At 40.8% G+C, this 25,815-nt stretch overlaps 1 protein-coding gene across 8 annotated transcripts in view; it reads right to left on the reverse strand.

Moving 5' to 3' along the window:
* LOC108709856 (R3H domain-containing protein 2-like) overlaps positions 1-25,815 on the reverse strand; it is a 96,993-nt gene that overhangs the window by 23,428 nt on the left and 47,750 nt on the right. For 5 of the 8 annotated variants that reach the window (XM_041584411.1, XM_041584409.1, XM_041584412.1 and 2 more), the window contains 9 exons: positions 25,084-25,162; positions 24,883-24,942; positions 23,095-23,235; positions 22,606-22,714; positions 20,727-20,822; positions 19,182-19,213; positions 17,111-17,164; positions 2,272-2,501; positions 225-379 (listed from right to left, as the gene is read on the reverse strand). In XM_041584411.1, the coding sequence (XP_041440345.1) occupies positions 225-379; positions 2,272-2,501; positions 17,111-17,164; positions 19,182-19,213; positions 20,727-20,822; positions 22,606-22,714; positions 23,095-23,235; positions 24,883-24,942; positions 25,084-25,162 (956 nt within the window). The remainder of the gene's footprint in view (positions 1-224; positions 380-2,271; positions 2,502-17,110; positions 17,165-19,181; positions 19,214-20,726; positions 20,823-22,605; positions 22,715-23,094; positions 23,236-24,882; positions 24,943-25,083; positions 25,163-25,815) is intronic. The other 3 variants (XM_041584414.1, XM_041584413.1, XM_041584416.1) reach the window with 1 other exon arrangement.

Genomic DNA, 25,815 nt, shown 5'->3' on the forward strand with positions numbered 1-25,815 from the left:
ATGAACAAACAATGAAAATAACAAAACACAATGCAAGGCTTCCCAATAAAATAAAAGATAGGTTATTGCTTTAAATTCGATTGATGAGTAAACAAATCGCTGAATGTAAAAAGAAAGGGAGGGAAGAGACGCACAGACAGAGATGGGGGGAGAGAGCCAAGATATATGCAAATTGACAGGCTGTATGATCTGGCTGGTCAGGATAAAACTGTGTGGTGACTCACCTGTGATATTAAGTGGTTACTCATGGACTGTTGCTGGGGAGTGGGTGGAAGTGCTTGGTGAGGATGGGGCTGCTGCTGTGCATTGCATGGTATTATGCTTCGAGTGGACTGCTGAGAAACTTGAGTGCAAACCTCTGGGGTACCAAGCGGCAAGCCTGCAAGACCAAAACAAATTGGACTTCAATGACTAAATAATGTACCCAGTTAAGGGCCTGGTAATGTTAGAGGGTTGTCTATTTATTAAAAAAAAAAGGAGCTCTGGCACAAAAATGCAAATAAAAGGGCTTGGTTAAACTGGAACTCAACAGCATCTGTGCCCAAACTCAAACGCTTTCTCATTTGCTCCAACACTTGATCATTAATTCTGAGCAGGATCATGCTTTAAAAATGCAACTTTTTGAACAATAAATAGCCTAGCAACTAATTTTGCAGAAGTGTTGTAAAGCTTGTACTGAGCTGTATAATTACTTGCATTTTTTTTAGATAATATTTATCTTTCATGCAAACTGAACCCACAACATAATATGCAATTAGGCAAATTAGTATACTATCCAGTCAAATTCATTCTGAGCATTTACAATTCCATTTCACCAATACTAAACCCCAAACAATCCAAGTTTTGCTGCAACCGACTTTTTTTTTTCTTTTTTTTGTGGATGTCCACCTACAATTCATTTATATCCCATAACGGAGCATTTTCTTTGAACTTAAAATATTGAAATGATTATATATGGCATTGACTGATAAATTACTGTAATTTCTGTTCACATAAGTTCTTATTTATCCCTTTCTGTTCTCTGGCTCTTGAAACAATGTAGCAGACATTAGCTGACTGTTTTACATTGTTTCAAGAGTCAGACGCAGCATTAAAGCATAAGTAAACCTTAAAAATAAGTGAATGTAAAATTGATGATGGTGCTATTCTAAGCACTTTAATAATTTGCATTCATTATTTATTTTCTTTTTATTCCAAGATATTAAGGGATACATTTTGTTATAACGGAGCCACCTGCTGGTCAGTTTCTGACCAGTCTCACCATCAAGTAGTCAAGGAAGTGGTCAGGAGAAAGAAAGAGGCTGCTCAGACAAAATTTTGCTTAGGAAAAAAATAGAAACATTTCTCACATCTTTCCTAAGCAGGAAAACATCAGAGCAGCCTCTTTTTTTTCTCCTGACAACTTCCTTGTCTACTTGGTGGTAAGATTGGTCAGAAGATTGCCAGCAGGTGGCGCTTTTGTAACAAAATTCATTCATATTAACAGTACATGTATCCCATAATATCTTGGAATTAAAAAAAAATGTACATTGCAAAAGTGCTTAGAATAGCCCCTCATCAATTTTGCATTCACTTATTTTTAAGGTTTACTTATAAAGAAGGCAAACTGATCCTGCTGGCAATAGCAAATACATTTACAAATCATTTTACTAGTAAATATGTTAATGTTTTTTGGAAAGCTGCTTAGAATGGAAAAAAAAACCCCAACAATCCTGTTTTGGACGGAGCACTCGCTTTTAAACGCCAATGTTTGCCCGTATCCCCATGGCAACAGCACTTGTTCTTTTAAGACGAAAAACTTGTCTTTTCTGGCTGCTAAGTGTACTGCTTGACATTCCAGTGGTTATAATTGCTGTCTGCTCTTCCTCTAGTGTTTTTATGCGGTCACGGCAGTAATTTTAAATGACATCTGCCAACTTGACCATAAATACACATTATTATTCTTTAAACCATAGTATTTAACCACTTTAATGCCAGACACAAACATGCAGAACACCTGACAGAAATCTCTATTATATCTGGTGGCACAGAAAAACATAAAAACATGCATAACAATAAAAGCATCATCCAACATAATTAGTGAACTAAATTATGCCAAAGAATGTTTGTCAGGTTAATTAGGACACAAAATGTTCTCAGAGGCTTGGCACATTTAGGTCACAGTGGCTACTGACTTGAATCCTCTGCAAATGGAAGTTCCCAGCTGAACTCACAAAACCCTGTAAGAACATTTCATGACACGCTGAATGTCCAGTGCTCATAATTTGATACCTGGCCTGCCAGTGCGGTTGGTGGTGCTTTTATTGCTCCCAATACTATCCCCTCTTGTTAAGATGGAGATGCCACTAAAGCTGCTGGCTTTGGTTACTGGAGGACGCATGTTACGACAGGAGCCATCTGAGTCTGTGCTACTCCAGGGCCTGGGATCCAAAGACTTCAGCTCGCTTTCAGTGCTGCTCTGCCGACTGCAAGAGCCTCGATTCAGCAAGTCTCTGTTCCCTCTACATGGGAAATAAGAATACATACATCAGTTCTCTTATAATTTTTTGCACATCTTATCTAACAATGCACATACATTTCTTTGCTCTTTAAAGAGCTATTGTAACATCACTGAAATAAACTGCATGCATTGATTACAAAGGCATTGCTGCATAGAAGAACAGTGGAAAAAATATTTTCCTGAAAAGGAAAAACGTTTCAGAAGTCTGCTTCAGCAAACATTTACCTTAAAGGGATACTGTCATGGGAAAAAAATGTTTTTTTCAAAAGGCATCAGTTAATAGTGCTGCTCCAGCAGAATTCAGCACTGAAATTAATTTCTCTAAAGAGCAAACAGATTTTTTTTATATTTTATTTTGAAATCTGACATGGGGCTAGACATAGTCAGTTTTGCAGCTGCCCCCAGTCATGTGACTTGCGATCTGATAAACTTCAGTCACTCTTTACTGCTGTACTGTAAATTGGAGTGATCACCCCTTCCCCCCTCCCCCAGCAGCCTAACAGAACAGAACAGTGGGAAGTTAACCAGATAGCACCTCCCTAACACAGATAACAGCTGCCTGGTAGATATAAGAACAGCACTCAATAGTAAAATCCACATCCCACTGCGACACATTCAGTTACATTGAGTAGGAGAAACAACAGCCTGTCAGAAAGAAAAAAAAATAAATACACTTGCTGGTTCAGAAATGAAATTTTATATTGTGAAGTGAATTATTTGTAGTGTAAACAGTGTAATTTAGAAATAAAAACATCAAATAAATCATGACAGAATCCCTTTAACATGCTCCTGTGGAAGAAATTCCTAAGAATTTTGGAAGGTTCACTCGATATGGACTTAACACCATGCTTAAATAAAAGTACATTAACATACCAGCAAGGCATTTTAATGGGATATTAACCATTTGTAAATGCCAACCAAGGTAAATATTAATTAGAATATTATTGCATTATACATTATTAGATAATATATATATTTTTATAAGTCAACAATTACTACAAGTGCCTTTGAGCTTCCCCCTTTGGAGAAGGGGTTGCTGATCTTCTCCTCCCCCCAACAGGGGGTAAGAATCTTCTGTAAGAATATCATAGGTTTAAAGCACTGCTTAAAGGAACAGTAACACAAAAAATTAAAAAGTGTCCTAAAGTTATGAAAATAAAATGTCCTGTTGTGCTGTACTGGTAAAACTGGTGCATTTGCTTCAGAACTACTACTATAATATATATATATATATATATATATATATATATATATATATATATATATATATATAGACACACACACACACATACACACACACTGCTGTGTAGATATGGGGGCAGCCATTCAAAGCTGAAAAAGGAGAGAAGGCACAGGACACACAGCAGATAACAGATAAGCTCTGTAGTATACAATGTCCTGTTGTGCTGTACTGGTAAAACTGGTGCATTTGCTTCAGAACTACTACTATAATATATATATATATATATATATATATATATATATATATATATATATATATATATATATATATATATATATATATATATATATATATAGACACACACACACACATACACTGCTGTGTAGATATGGGGGCAGCCATTCAAAGCTGAAAAAGGAGAGAAGGCACAGGACACACAGCAGATAACAGATAAGCTCTGTAGTATACAATGGCATTCTTCTTCAGAACTTTTCTTTTATCTACGATGTATCCTGTGCTTGAATGGCTGCCCCCATGGCTGTACTGAAGCTTGTTTATATAAACTTTAGTTTTTCTAAAGTAACCACACAAGATTTGCCAGTGCATGGTACCAATATATTGTTTTTCCTTTACAAAACTTATTTTTTGGGGTTACTGTTACTCTAAAAACCATGGTCCCTGTGCTAGTGATTAGTGTGGCCGGGCATGTGCACTAATGATGGGCTTTCCTCACAAAAAGGTTCTTATCCGCTCCCAATCTCTTTATCTGTACTTTGAGTATGTACTGAATGTTATTATCTAAATCCATTTTTGATACAATTATGAACCAATTTATCATTTTTATTTCTAAATGACACTGTTTGCACTGCAAATAATTCACTCTACCATGTAAAATTCCATTCCTGAACCAGCAAATGTATTTTTTTTTAGTTGTAATATTGGTGCATAGGCAGCCATCTCAGGTCATTTTGCCTGGTCATGTGCTTTCAGCAATTTAGGATGGAACTGCTTTCTGACAGGCTGTTGTGTCGCAGTGGGAAATGAATTTTACTATTGAGTGCTGTTCTTAGATCTACCAGGGAGCTGCTATCTTGCGCTAGGGAGCTGCTATCTTGCGCTAGGGAGCTGCTATCTTGCGCTAGGGAGCTGCTATCTTGCGCTAGGGAGCTGCTATCTTGCGCTAGGGAGCTGCTATCTTGCGCTAGGGAGCTGCTATCTTGCGCTAGGGAGCTGCTATCTTGCGCTAGGGAGCTACCTTCCCATTGTTCTGTTGTTAGGCTGCTGGGGGGGGCTTGTACTCCAACTTGCAGTACAGCAGTAAAGAGTGACTGAAGTTTATCAGAGCACAAGTCATAAGACTGGGGCAACTGACAATATGTCTAACCCCATGTCAAATTTCAAAATTAAATATAAAAAAAAATCAGGTTGCTCTTTTGAAAAACTGATTTCAGTGCAGAAGTTGCTGGAGCAGCACTATTAACTGATGCATTTTGAAAAAAAAAACATGTTTTCCCATGACAATAGTCCTTTAAACAAATCAAAAAAATATACTACTGTGTTTCTTTTGTCATGGGGAGGTAGAAGTACATTCATAGAAAATGCCACTCAAGCAGTTTGTATTTGCAGTCTTATGGGGCACAATAGCTGACACGGTTTCATCTCTACTATCTGCTCCCTCCCTACATGCTCAGGTGGATTAAGAATCACAGCTATCATTGTGGCCTACAGGTTGTATTCAACAGCTACTCATTAAAACTGAAAGGCAGACAGAACAATAATTGTGACAGTCCTGCATGGAGGGATATAGTTTTATAGTAATAACCACTTGCCACATACACAATGGTGACAGCTATTTTCAGCCATCACGGAGTAGTAGCTATCAATATATATTAAAATTAAGATGACTGACTTTTTATTAAGAGTGCATGTGTAAATACAGCAATTCTGCATTTAAAGGGCTAGTCAACCCCAAAATAAAAATGTTCTTAATAAAAGAAAACAAAATTCTAAGCGACCAATATACATTTATTAATTATTTTTAAGTGCTTTTAAAGTTATTTGCAAAATTAATTGCTAATGAAAACACCATCTGGTTGTTACTTTTTTTTTTTTTTTTAACAATTTTGTCTTAGTTCCCCAGCAAAGTCAGGTCTGTTAATCAGCTGCTTGTCTTACATTGTATCAACAGTCTGAGCCACCAGGGCAGAGAATAGAAAGGGACAGACAATGCTTTTTAATATCAATATATATACAAATAACCTTTTCCTAAGTTTCTTAGAATTATTTTTTATTAGGCAAAAAAAAAAAATTTATGGGTTGACACTCCCTTTAACTATTGCTTTCTCCGAAACCTAGATGATTTGTCATTACTTACAAAAGTGCTCAGATGTAAACATACACAATAAACCAAATATAATTATTTTAACAAACAATATAGGTATTTATTTGCAGATTACCACAGGAAAAAAAATGACTAACAACCCTGTAATTAATTGTTCATCATTTGGTCAGTCATTACAACCGTTACCATCACCATGTGATTACAAGTAGCCACAGCATTCTAAACTGGAATGATCTTGCTCTCTTCAAAGAGGAAACATAACACACCACAAAACTGTGACTTTCTAACAGAAAAGTGTATTATTTACTAAAGAATAGAAATACTTGCTAGAACAGAACAGGCAGCAGTGATATCGTTGGCAACACATGCAATGGGGATGGAGCAGAGTGGGCAACAGACAGTGGGCACAAACAAAGTATATCAAGGAGTAGATCAAGTCAAAATAGAGAGAAATGCCATGCTATGCAGTGCTGTTATTTTGATGGCATTACATTTATCTCTTGTGACATGGACATGTATTTGGGTAACTGAAATAATGCACCCACTACTGTATTATATAGTGAATAAAGTACCCCATATTGTAAAATATAAGGATATTTTAAGTCACCAAGGAGTTCCATGACCATATAAAAACACGAGGGTAAAGGTCAAGTGCTTTTATACAAGTATGGAACTACGAGGTTACTTCTAATATCCTCATATTTTACAACAAGGGGTACTTTATTTATTATAATAAAGAAGTTTTAGTGAGACATGTGAAAAAATGACATCACTACTCACCATTAATAACTGATGACATCACCGTTTATAAGGATATCATTTACAAGATATTCATGGCTTTTGTGTATTATAAGAGAGTATTACAGATCACATTGGAATTCCATGACCTTTATAAAAGCACTTGCCCAGTGACATGGGACTCCTTGTTGACTTCAGATATCCTATTGAATGGAGTATCCATAATGAATTCTCATTTATTGTTGCTTGCTATAATGTGATTATAAGAGGGGTTGGCACTATAAATAATCGAGGCTGATAATTGAAATCATGACATGGTGATTAAAAATATATTGGTTGAACTGTATTTTTTTTTTTTTTTAGAAAGAAGACATTTCTAAAAGCCTACAGCGACAAGTGAGCTTGCAGATTTAAGCTTAGCTTAGGAATTAAACTGGGTAGCTGATCTGCCGCAGTGGCGGAACTAAATGTGTAGCAGCAACAGCACATCGCTAACTAAGCAATGGTACCCCCCACCTCTCTCTGTCTTGTATTCAACATCTTTAAACCTACAAAATCCTTCTTCCCATTACTTATTCACAGTTAATTACCTGCCCATCCCCATGGGCATAGTTGAAGGAGCCTGAGGCCACTCAATGTGCTGTCACTGGAGGGTTTTTACAATGCGTATTAAATGATTAATAATGCAAAGCTAAATGGCTGCTGGAGCATCCTGAACATGATACCCATGCCAGAGAGAGAGAAAAGATATTCAAGCCGTTACCTTCTCTGCCTGGCAAAGGTATTCCTTTGGGTAGGGGCAGAACTCCTTTAGCTTTGCATTCTGAATGAGGATGCAGATCTTAATTTGAGCTTTTAGTATGCTGATGACAGTGATATTCTGCCATAAAATTTAATTTTTCTTCATTTTCTATGTTGTACTTCTCTATGTGTGTTTTTTTATTTATATAACATTTTGTTCTGCAGATCTCCACTTTAGAATTGAAACGGTTATCTGGTTGCTAACTTACAATTACTCTCACAACCAGAAAGCTATTTGAATGATAGGCTAGGCGATGAACAGGAGACAAATTTAAAAAATAAAATAAAAACCCTGCCTCGGAACAAATTGTGTTAGAAATGTGACTTTCCTTGAAGACGCAGGGTAAACATCTCTTTAATGTCCACGAAGATGGGGAATGGTATGATTGGGGACTCATTCTTGACTTAACATGGTATAACATTCTACCAAGTAGCAAATAATAGCAAGAGGCCCAAATTTGAAATGCCTCACACCAATGTTGCTATACTCCTCTTTACAGATTCTACTAACTTTCATGCCAGAAGGATGGGCTGCATTTTGTCAATAAAACTGAAAAGGAAAATAGCGCTGCAATTGTTGCCACTTTGGGAAAAATGGAATTCTCTTCTGGTATGGACCACTTCTCTACATACACCTCCACTTGTCCTCTGAAAATACAGCCATACAGACCACCTGCATCCATAGCAGGGGCAAATGGAGATAATGAAAGCCATTCGATAATTCCAGTGTTGTCACCACTACCTGAATAAAAAAAAAAAAACCAAAAAACCTGATTTTACAGTATATCTAAAGGTGGCCCACTAACGGCTGGGCGATATCGGATGAATCTGAACGATCAGATTACAAAACTATGAATGGGCTCTGACGGGTCGCAGGTCTGCATCAACTAGCCGATGTGGTCCTGGATCGTACAAAAAAAAAAATATCAAACTTGGCTGATCTATATCTGGCCGATTCTTGGCCTGATATCGCTCGGGAGGACCCATCGGGAGCCACCACACATGGGCAGAATCGGTCTAAAGGATCGATATCGGCAGCTTTAATCTGCCTGTGTATGGCCATCTTAACTCAGCATCACACTTATTTAAGCAATATTTTATAAGTAAGGAAGATTAATTGTATAAAATGCCATAATTAGACAGAAAGCCTAGGCATTTATGATGCTGTCAGGAAAGCAGCAGAGAAATCTACATTTAGTTGTGTCAATTATATTGTGGATGTATGAAGAGAAAGGTGCCGATTCTATTCCTGGCTATATTCTCAATTCCCCTCCCCACCTTTTCATACTAGCTTTTCATTCTGAATAATGCCACTGTTTGATGCACTCCACAAATAAGATTTAAAGGGAAACTAAACTTCAATCTGTAAAGGGGGGCCAATTTGCTAGGTACTCCCAGGTGAGACTTAACACTGACCTCCAACCCTTGCATGGAGTATCTTACTGCTTGCAGCCAGTATCCCATGGATGAAATAAAAGATGGGCCAACATGCAGTACATCGATCACCAAAGTAGTTTAGTGGGTACAGGAGATAGGAAGCAAGATGGTGGCAGAGCATACTACACCCTGCGCCTGTGCTTTAAAGAAGATAAACACTGGCCCAGGGTAGGAATTCAGCAAGTAGTCAATGGGAAGGGCCTTACAAATTTCACAACTTTCCCATCCATGATTCTGGGCCTTTTAATAAGAGGAATTACTACAACAGACACAGTTCTCAGTATAAAAGTGAGGGGCTGTGTTTCTTCTTCATTTTTTGGAAAGCTTGGGACCTGGGGTTTTTCTGATACGCCTTATGGCTACTATAAACATTTAGGGACAGATTTATGAAGGGTCGAATTTCGAATTTAAAAAGAGCAACCAAAATTAAATCAAAGTTTTTTTTTTTTGTTTTGCCGAATAGGTCCGGTTTCGATTGAATTGTATGAATCGAAGTAATAGCGGATTCGATTGAATTCGATTCAAAGTTTTTCCAGATTGTCCACCAATTGACTCCAAATAGGTTCTAGGAGGTCCCCCATAGGCTAAAACAGCAATTCGGCAGGTTTTACATGGCAAATGGTCGAGTCAAATTTTTTAAGAGACAGTACAGGATATATTTCGAAATTCGAATTTGGACTATTCCGTAGTCCACGTACACAAAAATTAGCTCGAAATTAGAATTTTTTAAATTAAAATTTTTACTTCGACCTTTGATAAATCTGCCCCTTATGGTAGTAGCAGATGGGGAGATTAGTCACCCAGCAACTAATCTTCTCTACTTTCGGCGAATAATCTCCCAAATGCCTTTCTGCCGGCAAGAATACGAATCGTCGATGGGATGGCATACATTTCCGAAGTCGCCTAACGAGGAAACTTCGGGCGACTTCGGAAATCCTGAAGCGATTCATATGCCATCTCAGATGCTTAATAAATCTGTTTCTTAAATAATGACATTATCTGGTTTTACCAACTGAATATCATTAGGATGGGGGCCACGTGATCTCCCTGGTGGAGATAAATGGGTATGGGACCTGTTATCCGGAATGCTCAGGACCTGGGGCTTTCTAGATAATAGATCTTTCTGTAATTTGGATCTTCATACCTTAAGTCTACTAGAAAATCCAATAGGCTGGTTTTGCCTCTAATAATGATTAATTATATCTTAGTGATCAAATAGAAGCTACTGTTTTATTACTACAGAGAAAAAGGTTTATTTTGATAAAAGAGAGTCTATGGGAGACAAACTTAACGTAATTGTGAGCTTTCTAGATAATGGACAAAGGGCAAATAGAAAGTGGATTGCAAAACCAATATATTAAAAAAGGAGATTTTGTGTACTCACCGTTAAATCTCTTTCTCTCCAGTCGCTTGGGGGACACAGGAACAATGGGGTATAGCTAGCACCACTAGGAGGCAGGACACAACAAAAAAACAGAACTAATCCCTCCTCCTCCTGCTATACCCCAGCTCCCAGGCGGAGCCAGTTCAGTGTGTACCAAAGTACGGAACAGGAGGTTACCAAAAAACATGAAGCCAGTAACTATATACATAAAAGATTTGCACTAGAGACCATGTCTGAAAGAACACGTGAAGGCCTCACCAGGGAGGGAAGTCCTGTGTCCCCCAAGCGACTGGAGAGAAAGAGATTTAACGGTGAGTACACAAAATCTCCTTTTCTCCTAGGTCTGCTTGGGGGACACAGGAACAATGGGGACATACCAAAGCTGTCCCAAAAATCACGGGTGGGAGGTAGAGGCCGACGTGGAACCAGCCACCGCGGCTTGCAGTACCTTCCTACCGAAGCGGGTGTCAGATGCCGCAAAGGTATCAAAGTGGTAGAATTTGGCAAAAGTATGGATAGAAGTCCAAGTGGCAGCCTTGCACAATTGTTCAGCTGAAGCCTGATTCCGGAAAGCCCAGGACGTACTCACACCTCTGGTGGAATGAGCCCTGATCCTAGCTGGGGGTCGTAGTCCCTGAGCCGTGTAGGCCCTCTGTATGGCCTGTGTAATCCAGCGGGAAATGGTCGCCTTAGAGGCAGGAAGACCCTGTCGTGTCCCGGAGGGAATGAGAAACAAGGAGTCCGATTTGCGGACATCCTCCACTCGATGAAGATAGTATTTGAGCGCCCGGACTGGATCCAGCGAATGGAGTGCCACTTCCTTAGGGTTAGCCGGGGAAGGGCAAAAGGTGGGAATGGTGATCTCCTGGTTGAGATGAAAGGAAGAAACCACCTTAGGAAGAAAGGAAGGAATGGTACGTAGAACCACCCTGTCCTCGTGAAAAATGAGGAAGGGAGATCTGCATGAAAGGGCAGACAGCTCAGATACTCGTCGAGCCGATGCGATGGCCACGAGAAAAGCTGTCTTCCACGTGAGCCATTGAAGAGAGATGGAAGACAGGGGCTCGAACGGAGGCCGTTGAAGAGAACGGAGAACCAGAGAGAGATCCCAGGGCGGAACGGGGGACCGAACGGGAGGCCGAACATGAGCAACTCCCTGCAGGAAGGTCTTGACATCAGCGTGGAAGGCAAGACGCCTCTGAAACAGGATAGACAAGGCCGAAACCTGGGATTTCAGAGAGCCCAAGGAGAGCCCCATGGAAAGCCCCTCCTGAAGAAAAGCCAACACGTTGGCGACGGAAAAGCGAAGGAATTCCGCTCCCTGAGCCAGGCACCACTGTTGATAAGTGGACCAGACCCGGTGGTAAGTCCTGGCGGAGACAGGCTTGCGAGCAGCTCTCATGGTCAGGATAACGTCGTCGGAAAAACCCTTTCTCTTTAGGATAGCGGTTTCAAGAGCCACGCCGTCAATTGGAGTTTGACGGGGCTTGGGTGAAGAATTGGTCCCTGATGAAGAAGGTCTGGGATGGCGGGAAGAGGCCATGGCTCGTCGACAGATAGGTTTACGAGGTCCGAGAACCAAGTGCGCCGAGGCCAATTGGGGGCGATGAGGATGAGAGCTGTGTGCTCCCTCTGTAACTTCTTTATGGTTCTGGGAAGAAGGGGCAGAGGGGGGAAGGCGTAGGCGAGACGAAAGTCCCAAGGAGCCGTCAGGGCATCCGCCGCTAGGGCCAGTGGATCCTTGCACCGTTCGAAGAAGAGAGGCACCTTGCGGTTGTGGCGAGAGGCCATGAGGTCGACCTCTGGAGTGCCCCACCTCTGGGATATTTGCAGGAAAACGTCGTCGTTTAGGGACCACTCGCCCGGGTCCAGGGATTGGCGGCTGAGAAAGTCCGCCTCCCAATTGAGAAGCCCCGGTATGTAAATCGCGGAAAGATGCGCCCGGTGTGTCTCCGCCCAGCGAAGGATGAGGCCGATCTCGTTGAGAGCGCTCCTGCTTCTGGTGCCGCCTTGATGATTCACGTAGGCCACGGCTGTGGCGTTGTCGGACTGGATTCTGATCGCCTGGCCGGCTAGAAGAGGTTGCCAGTGGAACAGGGCCAGGCGGATGGCCCGAATCTCCAGAAGATTGATGTGGAGACGTCGCTCCGCGGAGGACCAGAGACCCTGTGCTGACCGTCCCTCTAGGACTGCTCCCCAGCCGGAGAGACTGGCGTCCGTGGTGAGGAGGCGCCACCGCGGGTCCCCGAGAGGCCTGCCCTTGGTCAAGTGGCTGGAGAGAGTCCACCAGTGGAGAGAAACTCTCGTTCTGTGTGATATGCGAATCTCCTGAAGAAGGGATCTGCGTTTCCATGCTGAGAGAATGTTCCATTGAAGTTCCCGGAGATGGAATTGTGCGAAGGGGACTGCTTCTATGGTCGACACCATGACCCCCAGGACCTTCATGCAGAACTTCGCCGTATGCCTCGGTTTCGAGAGAAGCAACAGCACCAAGGAGCGAAGATGAAGGGCCTTGTCCAGCGGCAGAGACACCGTCTGTGTCTGTGTATTGAAGAGCATCCCCAGAAAAACCATCGACTGACTTGGCGATAGGGAAGACTTGTCGTGGTTGATATACCAGCCCAGCTCCTGCAGCCGGTCCAAGGTCAGTTGGACTGCCTGTTGGGCTGCTAAGAAGGTAGGAGCCTTGATGAGGAGATCGTCGAGGTAGGGAGTGATGGACACCCCTGAAGTCCGGATCAGTGCCGTGGCCACCGACATGATCTTGGTGAAGACCCGCGGGGCTGAAGTGAGCCCAAACGGGAGGGCGGAAAATTGGAAGTGCTGGTTTTGGACAGCAAATCGCAAGAACCTCTGATGGGGAGGGAAAATGGGAACGTGCAGGTACGCGTCCTTGATGTCGAGGGAAGCAAGGAACTGGCCCGGAGACATCGCAGCAATGACAGAGCGGAGAGACTCCATCTTGAACTTCCGCGGCCGGATGAACGCATTGAGTTCCTTGAGATCCAGGATTGGGCGTGAAGAACCGTCCTTTTTGGGGACCACAAAAAGGTTGGAATAGTAGCCCTTGAATTTTTCTCCTGGTGGAACCGGAATGATGACGTCCGAACGAAGAAGGTTGTCGATGGCCGCCCTGAGCGCTAGAGCCTTGAGTGGATCTAGGGGAACCCTGGACATGAAAAAGCGGTGAGGTGGAGGGGAAGAAAATTCTAAGTGATAACCCCGAGTCACCACCTCGTGTACCCAGGAGTCCGAAGTCAGGGTGGTCCATGCAGAGGCGAAATGCTGCAGTCGTCCCCCGACGGGCAGAGGCCCGAAGGGTTGGCAGTCATGCGGAAGAGGTCTTGTTGGCAGGCTTAGAGGAGGGCTTACGGAACTGCCATGAAGATTTGGCCTTATTCCCAAAACGCCCTCTGAAGTTGGAGGATTGTCTAGGGGGGGGGACCTAGAAGACTTGTTCTGGGGGCCACGAAAATTCCTCCCCTTGCGAAAGGAGAGGCGAGTCTTAGGCTGGGGTAAAAGAGTGCTTTTGCCCCCCGTAGCCTGACTGATGAGCTTGTCAAGGTCGGGACCAAAGAGAAGCTTGCCCTTGAATGGAATGGAAGTCAGGGACTTCTTGGATGAAAAATCTGCAGACCAAAGCTTCATCCAAAGAGATCGACGGGCGGCTACCGCAATAGCGGAAGAACGGCCTATCATCTGAGCCGCATCGAGGGATGCTTCGCAAAGGTAGTCGCTGGCCTCCTTGATCTGGGAAGCAAGTTCTGAAAGTTCCTCACGCGGAACCCCAGCGGCAATAGCTCGGCACAGAGCATCCGACCAGGACTGCATGGCCCTAGCCACCCATGCCGAAGCGAAGACCGGACGTAAGGAGGTGCCGGTAGCGGTGAACAGAGAACGCAGGAGACCTTCAATCTTCTTGTCCATGGGATCCTTGAAGGACGCTGCGTCAGGAACCGGCAGGGCTGTGTTCTTGGAAAGACGAGACACAGGAGCGTCCACCGAAGGTGGAGAAGCCCACTTCTCAGTGAGATCCGAAGGAAAGGGATAAAGTTTAAGGAAGCGTCTGTTGGGTTGGAACCGCTTCTCGGGCTTGTCCCACTCCTGTTGAATGATCTGATCGAGCTGATCATGGGAAGGAAAGGAGGGAGAAGGGCGGTTCTTCCGCTTGAAGAGGCCCGAGGACGAACCGGAACTGGTTCCAGGTTCCTGTAGGTGTAAGGTTTCCAAAACAGAGGAAACAAGGGAATCAATAGCCTCAGAGGATAGCTTTGGGGAATCCTCGTCTTCATGATCCGAAGTCTGGGAAAGTTCGCCGTCGGAGAGAGACTGATCGTCTCCAGAGGCTATGTGGAGGGGAGAATGAGAGAATGACTCCTCATCGCTGTCCACTGCAGATGGGGAAGGAGCCCTACGCTTAGGTGGCTTGGGATTATCCAAGCGGGCAAGCAGTCTGTCGAGAGAATCAGCCAGTTTGGGAATGCCAGAGGCTAACTGGGAGGCCCACCGAGGCGGTGGAGGGGAGCCCTGAGGTGGGGGGTCCGAAGCAGGAACAGCTGGAGCCCCTTGGTTTTCTAGACTTACCTGAGGTCTGGGTACCGGATTTTCCGGAGCAGGCTCAGGTGGCATGCACGTGGAGCAGAGAGGTTCCTTGTTACCAAGTGGTAATCGTTTGCGGCATTTGGCACAGGCTAAAAAGGTCACTTTAGCAGTTACAGCCGTCCGTGGAAAAAGGTTGTCACTGGAACCCTCAGACATGGTGCTAGGATAAAGAATTCAGAAGTTAAGTCAAGGAAAAAACTGTTCCTGAAAAAACACTGAGTCTGCAAGGGAGCAGGGGTTAATCCCACTAGCTAGATGTCCCAGGAGTAGGGTGGAGGACCCTAAACACTAAACCCCCTAATGAATACAGGTTACCCCTGAACCAGGCCGTGTGGAAGGTAAGGCAGTGCAGAGGTTAAAGGTAATAGCCCAGCAGAGAAGTGAGGGGGGGCCGTGTGGCAGGGAGACCCGTGTGCTCTGAAGGAGAGATGCCAGGGAACTGCTCCGTGTGGGAAGAGGTGCGCAGTATGTCCCACACTAGAAAGGGCGCGAAGCAACAGAGACCGCCTTCCCAGCGTGACGCGCTATGCGCGCGCACTTCCGGTTTGAGGAACTGCTGGGCGGAAGTGGAGGAAGCGCCATGCGGCGCAAACTAACTGAAGGCGCGCTGCGCGCCTTGAGACAAGTCCCTTACCGATCCAAATGCGTCTGGCAGAGGGGCTGTGAGAAGCGCCAAGGCAGAGGGGAAGAGCTGCATGAGCACAGCAGACCCCAAATGCCTGCGCATAATGGGAGGTAGTACTCAGGCACAACAGAGAGTCACCTATCCCAGCATAGTTGCATCCCACCATGGAAGAAACAGGGCAAGGTAAAACAAACAGATGCTTACCTGCCCAGTTCTGTGTAGTCTGCCGGCCAGACGGTTCATCCCCACATTAGTGTAAGGGGGAATAAAAACCTGGGTCTGGGTGGTCAGTGCCAAGGCACAATAGACCCCGGAGACATCCAGTTGGAGGAGGTAATGAAGGCAAAACACGCAGTGTGGAAGCCCATTCCATCCTCAGATAGTGATAAAACTAATAGAAAACAAAGAAACAAATAAAAATGGAAAATAAAAAATAAAAACTAACTCCTGAAGGAGCCTATGTCCTAACCTCCTGAGGACACAACTAAAACTGAACTGGCTCCGCCTGGGAGCTGGGGTATAGCAGGAGGAGGAGGGATTAGTTCTGTTTTTTTGTTGTGTCCTGCCTCCTAGTGGTGTTAGCTATACCCCATTGTTCCTGTGTCCCCCAAGCAGACCTAGGAGAAATACAATTTATAATATAATCTCTAAAACACTGGCTGGCCAGGAAACAGTGAATAAATTAAGAATAAATAGTTATAAAACCAATAATAAATTTAATCCAGGTGGGTAATCAATTTTCCTGTAGGGAAAATTAGAATGACTGCCCCTTGGTATTGGTGTATGCTTGTAATTTAAAGGACAAGAAACGGTTGTGAGTTGTAGGTCAGCAAGGCAAAAAAGTTATTTCCCAGGAATTATAGCCAAGGTTTTTCCATATGGTGAAGCAGTGGAGTATTCAGAGTGCTTAACTAAGTATATTCAACAGGCAGACCGATAGATGGCAGAATTTAGAGAGCAGAATATCAATGGGATGTATTGATAATGGGTTTCTGAAAACAGATCCGATACCTGTAAGTGAAACGGTTTAAAATTAATTTAAAATTAGGGCAACAGATTTACTCGAGACCTACTACAGTTTGGTTACATTTTTATAGCTGTGATGACAGGTCTCCCTTAAAAAAATTCATTTTCCATCACATCCCAATTACAAGCACTGGTAGGGTTACAGAAGCTCAAAACCATGAAAAGAGAGGGAAAAAAACCTCCCAAACGAATACAAGTTGAAAAAATGTATTAACCCAAGAGCACCCTAAAACGTTACAGAAAAGCAGACTTGAATAAACAGACAGAACAATGAAGTATGTACCAAACAGACAAAGTTGCAGCCAATAACTACATTTCCGGAAATGAGCCGAAGAACACTGCTCCACAAACAGTACAGGACATAGGAAACAAAGCACATGGCGTGAAAAATTAACTAGCAGCCATGCCAAAAGGAGAATGGGGACCACTGCCCTCAACAAAAATACTTAATAGATATTGAACATAGAAGGTACCTAAACAACTGTCTCCTTTTGTGAGAAATAGCGGTAAAGCCTTCTCTGTAGATTCTGTTGATTACATTAAGAGGGGAAATTATTCAGATTTATTTCCCTTGGACGTATTATAAAAATACTGACATATTACACGGACACCAATGATGTAAAGAAACGTTATAAATAACCAAAAAAAATTTAAACATTGTGAAAATCAGAAAATGGGAATTTACTTTTCCAGATACCGGTAATGCTGCAATAAACTTTCAGAATAATTTACTTAAACTATCGCCAACATTAACATTTAATATAAGCTTCAGAACACTGAAATAAGAAACTTTCTAAATACAATCAATTACAAATGATGTAACGTTTCTGAAATAATCAACTGTATCTTCACTATTCCGCATCTGTCTCTCCACATTCTGTCTTCATTCAGGAGTTGGGTGTCAGATGAATGATCCAATACATCTTATAAGGGGGATCCTTTTGCCTAGAAGATGTATTAGAGCTCACTATTCAAATCACCTGACATCATGTCTCTCTACATGCAGAATTTGTGCATTTTGTTAGATATTGTTTGTACTGGATTCAGTTATTTGAGTGAGCTCTAATACATCTGCTAAGAAAGGAAGCAGGGACTGACATAGATTAAACACTCTCTGTAAAAATACTGAAAACAGGTGTGAACTAGTGAGCAGCCACTTGAAGATGGCAGTATGCAGTACAGGTATGAGACCTGTTATTCAGAATGCTTGGAGGCTGGGGTTTTCTGAAGAACAGATCTTTCCATAATTTGGATCTTCATACCTTAAATCACTAGAAAATCATGTAAATATTAAATAAACCAAATAGGCTGGTCTTGCTGCCAGTAAGGATTCATTATATCTTAGTTTGGATCAAGTACATGGTATTGTTTAAAGACTACAGAGGAAAAGTAAAAAAATCTGGATTATTTGGATAAAATGGAGTCTATGGGAGATGGCATTTCCTTAAAGGAACAGTAACACCAAAACATTTGTGTTTTAAAGTAAATAAAATATCATGTAGTGCTGCAATGCACTGGTAAAACTACAGTTCATATAAAACAAGCTGCGTGTAGCAATGGCGGAGATTGAAAAAAAAGGCTGTTGGCAAGGTTAAATAGTGGATAACAAACAACACCATTATGTTCAATAGAGCTTATCTGTTATCCGCTGTGTAACCTGAGCTTTTACTCATTTGAATGGCTGCCCCCATGGCTACACAGCAGCTTATCTATATAAACAATATTTGTGTTTCTGAACCAACAACACACAGCAGTTTTACCAGTGAGGGGAAACACTGCATTATATTTTCATTACTTAAAAAACACTTACATTTTTTGATGGTATTGTTCCTTTAATTCGGAGCTTTCCGGGTAACAGGTTTCTGGATAACAGATCCAATACCTGTAGATGTCAGGAAATTGATTGAAAAAAAGGACAAAATTGGTTCATAACATGTAAACTAAGCACAAAATTCTATGTCTGGCTTTCTAAAAGCCATGGCACACAGGGCATCTTGTTCACATTGGCATTTAGTGGAAAACAGACTGGCCAGCCCATCGGTCACACTTTTCTTGACTTGAAAGGGCTGTATTTGAGGCACGTGGAGCTTTTGCCATCAATGTTCCAATCAACATGGGCATTGTAATGAAACATTATTAAAACAGCCTATCCTGTATAGATCATTATAGATAAGAAGCTCATCCTGTTGCTGATGAGGAGCTAGTTTTCATCTCTCCTCATTGCAAAGTCAGATAATTCACAGGCTGTGTCTCCACCACCTCCTCACTGACTTCACCTGCAGCCTGAGCACGACACACAAAATTTGCATGAACTGTCAAGGCTGTGAAAGCGGGGGCAGGTATGAGGGCTTAAAACAAAACCTGCAAGATCTCCTTAAATATGTATCTGCAAGTGTTTTGATGGAGTACAGGAGCCATAGCATAAAGTTACTGGAGCAGAACAGCACCCATCTTTGGAGGTGACAGATCCAATGGAAGAATTAATATTACATCAGAAACATATTTGAATGTGGATGAAGTAACAGGAAAAAAAAAACTACTTACCTGCTTTCTACAATATGACCATTTTGGGCAGACTGGAGGGAAAAAAGAAAAAGGCTTTTAGATTTGACTCACCCAAGGTAAAAAATTGTTATATGCGTTTTTTAAACATAATGAAAATGTATTAAAATTAAAATTTTGTGTTCCAGAGTCACGAGGCAAATTTAGGGAGGATGTTGGTTTTCTCTTATAAGAAAGTTCATAAATCACAAACAAGTGGTGTGCCCTAGTAGAGCCAGTGCATTAACACTACACTGTTTATTTTGGGGAATTGCAAAAAAATATATGAGTGAGTCACAACCCCATCCTAAATGTACAAGTAGTATAGTAAGAAAACATTCTCAGCCCAACTAGCATTCAGGCTAAGCCAACTGCAGTCACTCTTGGTCCTGACTTGAAACAATGCAGCAAAAGTCAACGTGTGTGCTAATGAGCTGGCCCCTGCTACAGTTTCAGGAGTCGGAAACAGGCATGGAGCATAGAGAGAAGGACAGATACTGCTTGCATTAATTAATGCATCAAATAATTAATGTCTGTGTAGGAACCTATTTGCAAATTCCTAGAACTGGCCATAAATTGCCAATTCCATTTGTTTGGCAAGGCCACAAAACAAGTAGGTATGGGTCCAATTTGGACACAAACACAATGGGACGATTTGGTGACACGTGCACAAATACCAGGCAAGTCACTGGCCCCAGAACCAACAGTCTGATGAAATACTGGTTATATGGAGGACCACTGAATTAGAACTGCATTGGCTTGTTGATGGGGTTATTATATGATCCAAATGCCCAGTGTTTGAGCAGACTGTTAGTTTTCGGACCAGTGATCAGACTTTCATCGACATGCCAATGCAGTTCTCATCCAATAGGATTTTTTAACCTACTCAACCTTCTGTGGCTAATTTTGAAGGAAATATCTGTTGGTCATGCCTGCTGGTGGGCAGCATACACATGAAAATAAGCTGGCGACTGTCACAGAGCAGTGGCAAATCATGTAAGAATTAAGTGATTTGACCAATACACTCAAGTAATGCATCCCTAAACCATCTGTTATGGCATCCTTTTTAAATTGTTTTCTCATAATTTCACAAATAGATTCCTTTAGGTGCCCCAGCTTGAATAATGAATGGGATAACTTTAGTTAACCTACAAGGAATCCTACAACCAATTATAAGTATAGGAAGTCAGATTTGTACAGAAGAACAACAGCGGATACTCTTGGAAAAAATGTGTTCTATAAAAATAAACCCTTTACAAAGCGGAGTGGCACAGGCAAAGTAAGACATTCAAACAAGCACATGTAATCGTAAAATGTTATAAGCTAAAAGTCTGCACTACAGTGAAAAAATGTGTTAAATGTTATACAGGAGTACAGCTTCAATGGGTAAAGATGGAAAGGGTGAATTCAGTATAACCAGTAACAAAAAAGTTTGGTGAAAATCACTTGAGAAAAATGCTCAGGGATAGAATCATGAAGTAATTTCACTAGAGAACATGAACAAAGCCAACTGTATTCCAAGAAAAACATCAAAATAGAAAAACATACCTCCCGTGCAAAAATTCTTTCCCGTACCCGTTGATATTCCTCTTCTCGCTCTTCTATGGACTTGCTCCGTCTACCATCCTGTAATGGTACTCTAATCTAATTGTTGGAAGAAAGTAAAGTGTTAAGGCCAAGGACTGTGCTATTTAAAGCTCTTTAATTGATTTCTATAGCCCCAAGCATGCCCACAGACTTATCTGTAGGACCTCATTATTATAGAACCTGGCTGGAGAACAAACACTGTGTCAACTAAGAGGCCAAATACTTATAAAAAGCATGCGTTAAGACTACTGATTTGTTCTATCCGATTATAACAGCGGTCAAAACTGCACAGGGTGCCATAGCCTATAGAAATATTTTAAAAATGCATTTTTTATCCTTTAAGGGCTATTCCTTTATGTTAGAAAATATCCTATCATTAATTTTAGCAGATTCAATCTTTTTTGGAAAGGCCATGCTGTTTTCTAAGCAGATTTGGCTCCTATCAAGCAGCATTTCCCAGTTTTGAAGGTTCCTGTTGCTATAGAAACCAGGAGTGAGAAAAAAGTCGCTCCATTTTGAGGCATTATTCTTGCCAATATTTGAATTACAGGACACTGTTAAGTAGATAATGCTAGACTAAAATAGATAGCATTTTTAAAAGGAAGCATAGCTTATACACAAGAAAAGACATTTAGTATATTCAAAATAGCTATTTACAAAAAAAACACAATTCACACTAGTCAGCTAGTGTATGGGATTTTAAACCCGTTTAATTCAGAATGTATGTACAGTTAAGAGTTTGACCTACATTCATATAACTGTTCATCATACATATATGTGGTCCTTTAGCAGAAGGCTCATTGAAGTAACTAATGTAAATAGTATGTGTGAGGCTTAAGAATATATTTATAATGTTGGGCAGTTCAGATAATGTTTATACACCATAATGCCAATGAGTGGCAAATAAGGGGTAGTGAAAACATGTTTTTCTGTCAGAGTTCAGAAAGTAAGCTATACTGCACGAAACGTTGGCCTCTTCTATAATATAACCTTCTGTATACACCATCAAATACCTTACTGGCTATAACCTGACATCTTTAGAAATTACATTTTTAACTGTATGAAAGAAATTACATCAGTTACCATAAAACACTATAGACTATAGAAGCTGTAGTTCCAAAAGAACAGTTTTACTTGACATGGTCTAGACACATTTACCAAGGCAAGTGTTGAGTTGAAGTACAAACATTAAAGCCAAGGTTATTTTGAAGTATGCTGCTTTTCTGCAGCATACTGCAAGGTGCATTTCCACAAAGTGCAAAAATCACTTTGTAGCACTCTTTTGTAGCACTTTTTTTTTAGCTGAGTGCAACCATTTGTTGATTTCTATATAAATATAATACACAAGAGCCATGAATATCCAGTAAATGATATCCTTGTAAATAGTGCTTAATGTAATAATCACACGATGGGTGTCACAGGACTCACTGTCACTTGTGCATTACCCCTTTTTCAAAATATAAGGATATTAAGTCACCTTGAGTTCCATTACTTGTATAAAAGCCTTGCACTTTTATATGGTCACGGAACGCCTTTGTGTTTTATAGTTACATACTTCTAATTTGCAATAGGGCATACATCATTCCCTACACAAAATGGTACTTAAAAAGGTTATTAGATATAAACAATGCATAGTTGTTTTCTGTGAGGGGCCTAAACACTAGTTAAGCATATTCTCCACCTGTGATGTCAATGTTCTTGCAATCCTTCCCCTTCAGTCAGTTGTTGTTTAATTATATACTCACACCTGCATGCCCCCTCCAGTGACACGAATTAGGGTGAGCTGAGCCATGTGCGAGTATATAAATAACGTCAGTATAGAAGATAATATTATGCCCACCTGATTATCATCCCGGTCCATGCTGGCATCATCTCTCTTCAGAATGAACCGTTGTTGGAATTCACAGCTCTTCTCATCCTTGATGTGCTCAGAAAACCTCTGGTCAGGACTGAAAAAAAAAAAGAAAAAAACAGGGTTCTTAGGTATTCTTTTACAGTTTTAAAGTTTACTGTTTATAATTTAATAAATTCTCAATAAAAAGGTGCAGCCACACAGACTGATTCATTAGACTGTAAGTGAGCAGCGTCTTAGGAAACTGAAAACTCTGGAGTGGTAACAGCTACAATTGATGCATGTCTCTCTGTGAGATGAATGCAAAGTGATAATACAGCAGAACACAAAAAAGAGATAGTTATAAAGGGTTCACTAATTAGTATTTTTAGGTGAATAATTTCCAGCTGCTTTCCAATAAGACACAGAAAGCATGTGTTTTTATAACTAAACTATAATAATGAGCCTACATTGTTTAAGCAGTCTATGTAAACTTACATTCGTGTGTTACTGGTCTTATTGATGATGACGGCTTTGCCTGTTTGGTCTACATTATGATCCATGCCAAAGTAGGCAGCAGCACGGTGCAAAAGCATCCTGTGATATGAGGTCATCTGTGGAAACTTCTTAAACTGATTGCTGGTGTGTAACAGAAAGAACATTAGCAGAAAATGCCAGGAGAATGACAAATGTAGCAGAGTTTAACATAATGAGAAAGATTTTGCTTGCTTGCTTGCAGAAAACAACATCATTTTGGCTCTTTCTTTTTCGAGGTTAAAAAAACATGTACATTTTAAATAAAAGCGAAGACACTTTTGGAATATCCCAAATAATACAACAAATTTAAAGGTCCCATATCTCCCCTATAACATTATCAAATAACTTCACTGAAAACAAGCATTTGTTTATATATTGCAGAGGCAAAAAAGCCCCTAACATGAAGGAAATTCAACATGGGTATATGTGTTTTTCTAAGCTACAAAAAGGCAAATGTATGTTAAATATTTGCTATTTATAATATTACAGAATTTGGATATTTCTGAAAATTGCACTTTACAGCATCCTGCCTGCCTCGTGTCAAAGTTAAAACACCACTGCACCATGACTGTTTTAAAACCAAAAAAAAAAAACAACAATGTGGATCTAAAACTATGCATTAAAACTTCTGAAATGAAGTATATAGTGTTTTAAGTTCTGACACTAGCCAATAATATACTTTTTTGGACAAATATGCCTTGTTGTATTAAACCAACCAAAAAAAATAAAAATTGCAAGTGTGTAGATTTGGCAAGTTATTTATTGTGTGTATGTGTAATAATGTGTATTATGACTGTCCAAAAGTGATGCCCCTGCCAATCCCCACGCCCCTAAAAAAAAAAAAAAAAAAGTAAAAATTATGTGTATAATAGCTCGGGAATGGAGCTGCAAGAAGACATCAGAGGAGCTAAACTAGCAGGCTGCCAGGTTGATGAAGATTATGTGTGATAATGCATATTGTTTTTACTATTAGGGCTCTTACAGACGAGCATTTTTTACCTGCGCTCGCCTGCGTTCCGTTTTTCTGCGTTCAGCCGCAGGGGAGCGCAGGAATAGACGCATTACATTTTTTCCAATGGGGCTGTACTCATACAGGCGCGTGTAGGAGACGAACGCAGGAAAAATGCAGCATGTTGCGTTCGGCACCTACATGCGCCTGTGTGAGTAAAGCCCCATTGGAAAAAATGTAATGCGTCTATTCCTGCGCTCCCCTGCGGCTGAACGCAGAAAAATGGAACGCAGGTAAAAACGCTCGTCTGTAAGAGCCCTTAGAGGTGATCCATTAAAAAATGTAAAAAAAATTTTTGAGGGTGGCTAGTACAGGTATGGAATTCGCTATTCGGAAACCCATTATCCAGAAACCACCGAATTACAGAAATCCGGTCTCCCATAGACTGCATTAAAATCAAATAATCCACATTTTTAAAAATGCTTTCCTTTTTTTGTGTAATAAAAAAAGAGTATCTTGTATTTGATCTGATGAAAGATATAATTAATTCTTATTGAAAACAAAACCAGCCTATTGGGTTTATTTAATGTTTGCATGATTTTCTAGTAGACTTAGAAATTACGGAAAGATCTGTGATCAGGAAAACCTCAGGTCCCGAGCAATCTGGATAATAGGTCCCATACCTGTAGACAATACTTTTCTTTATGGCAAATTATGCCTTAATAGGCTGGAATTGCTCTGTTTAATCCCTATAAACTGATAATACTATGTAAGAATAAAACAGTATTTCAAACACCTACCTATTATCATTAATGAATTCAAGAATTTCTTGTTCTAATTTTAGCAGCATCATTCTGTCCCTTGAAAACAAAAAAGTATGGTAAAGTTTAGCAAAGCATTAAAGAGAGGAGTGATTCACTTGGTCAACATCTTTCTAAAATTAAAATGTGATTAAACACCTTGTATTAGGCCTTAAAAATACAATTTCAGAAAGTTATTACCTTGGATTATTTTTCAGTGTATTCACTAAAAATTCATGTACATCTATTCCTGTAGAATCTGTGTACTCCTGGCTAGAGTCTTGGAGGAGGTGAAGAAGAAGAAACAAAGTGAGAGCTCATAAAACATATCAGTAATAGTACACCGTTTTGTTTTTCTAATTTCAGACTGGTAAAACCTTAGTTCTAGTTAGAGAACTTTCATTATCTAACCAGCCTTTTCTTTAACCGTTAATTAGTTAACAGGGAACAAAAACTCCAATCCTTGTAAGAACTCAAATTTTAATTGTACAATATTCCAAAATGCGCTCACCCACTTCTTTATCTTATCTTTCAACTGATTGGGATAGATAAGTAATAAAACACAGAATGCTGCAGCAAACAAATGTTTTCCTCAATATTTTTTTACTGAATCATTTCTATAATGTTTTTGGCAATTCAAAGAACCCTGTGGCTGGGAAAGGTCAGACAGACAGTGGGCTTCACATAGGTGCTAAACTATATTTAATGAATTATATATATATATATATATATAAAGAACAATATAATACTAGTCTTTTTTGTATAGTCACAAACATTTGTTAAAGGAAAACTATACCCCCCAAACAATGTAGGTCTCTATTAAAAGATACTGAGTAAAACAGCTCATGTGTAAAACCCTGCTTCATGTAAATGAACCATTATCATAATAATATACTTTTCTAGTAGTATGTGCCATTGGGTAATCATAAATAG

Source organism: Xenopus laevis, chromosome 2S, assembly GCF_017654675.1.
Source record: "Xenopus laevis strain J_2021 chromosome 2S, Xenopus_laevis_v10.1, whole genome shotgun sequence".
Taxonomy (NCBI): Eukaryota; Metazoa; Chordata; class Amphibia; order Anura; family Pipidae; genus Xenopus; species Xenopus laevis.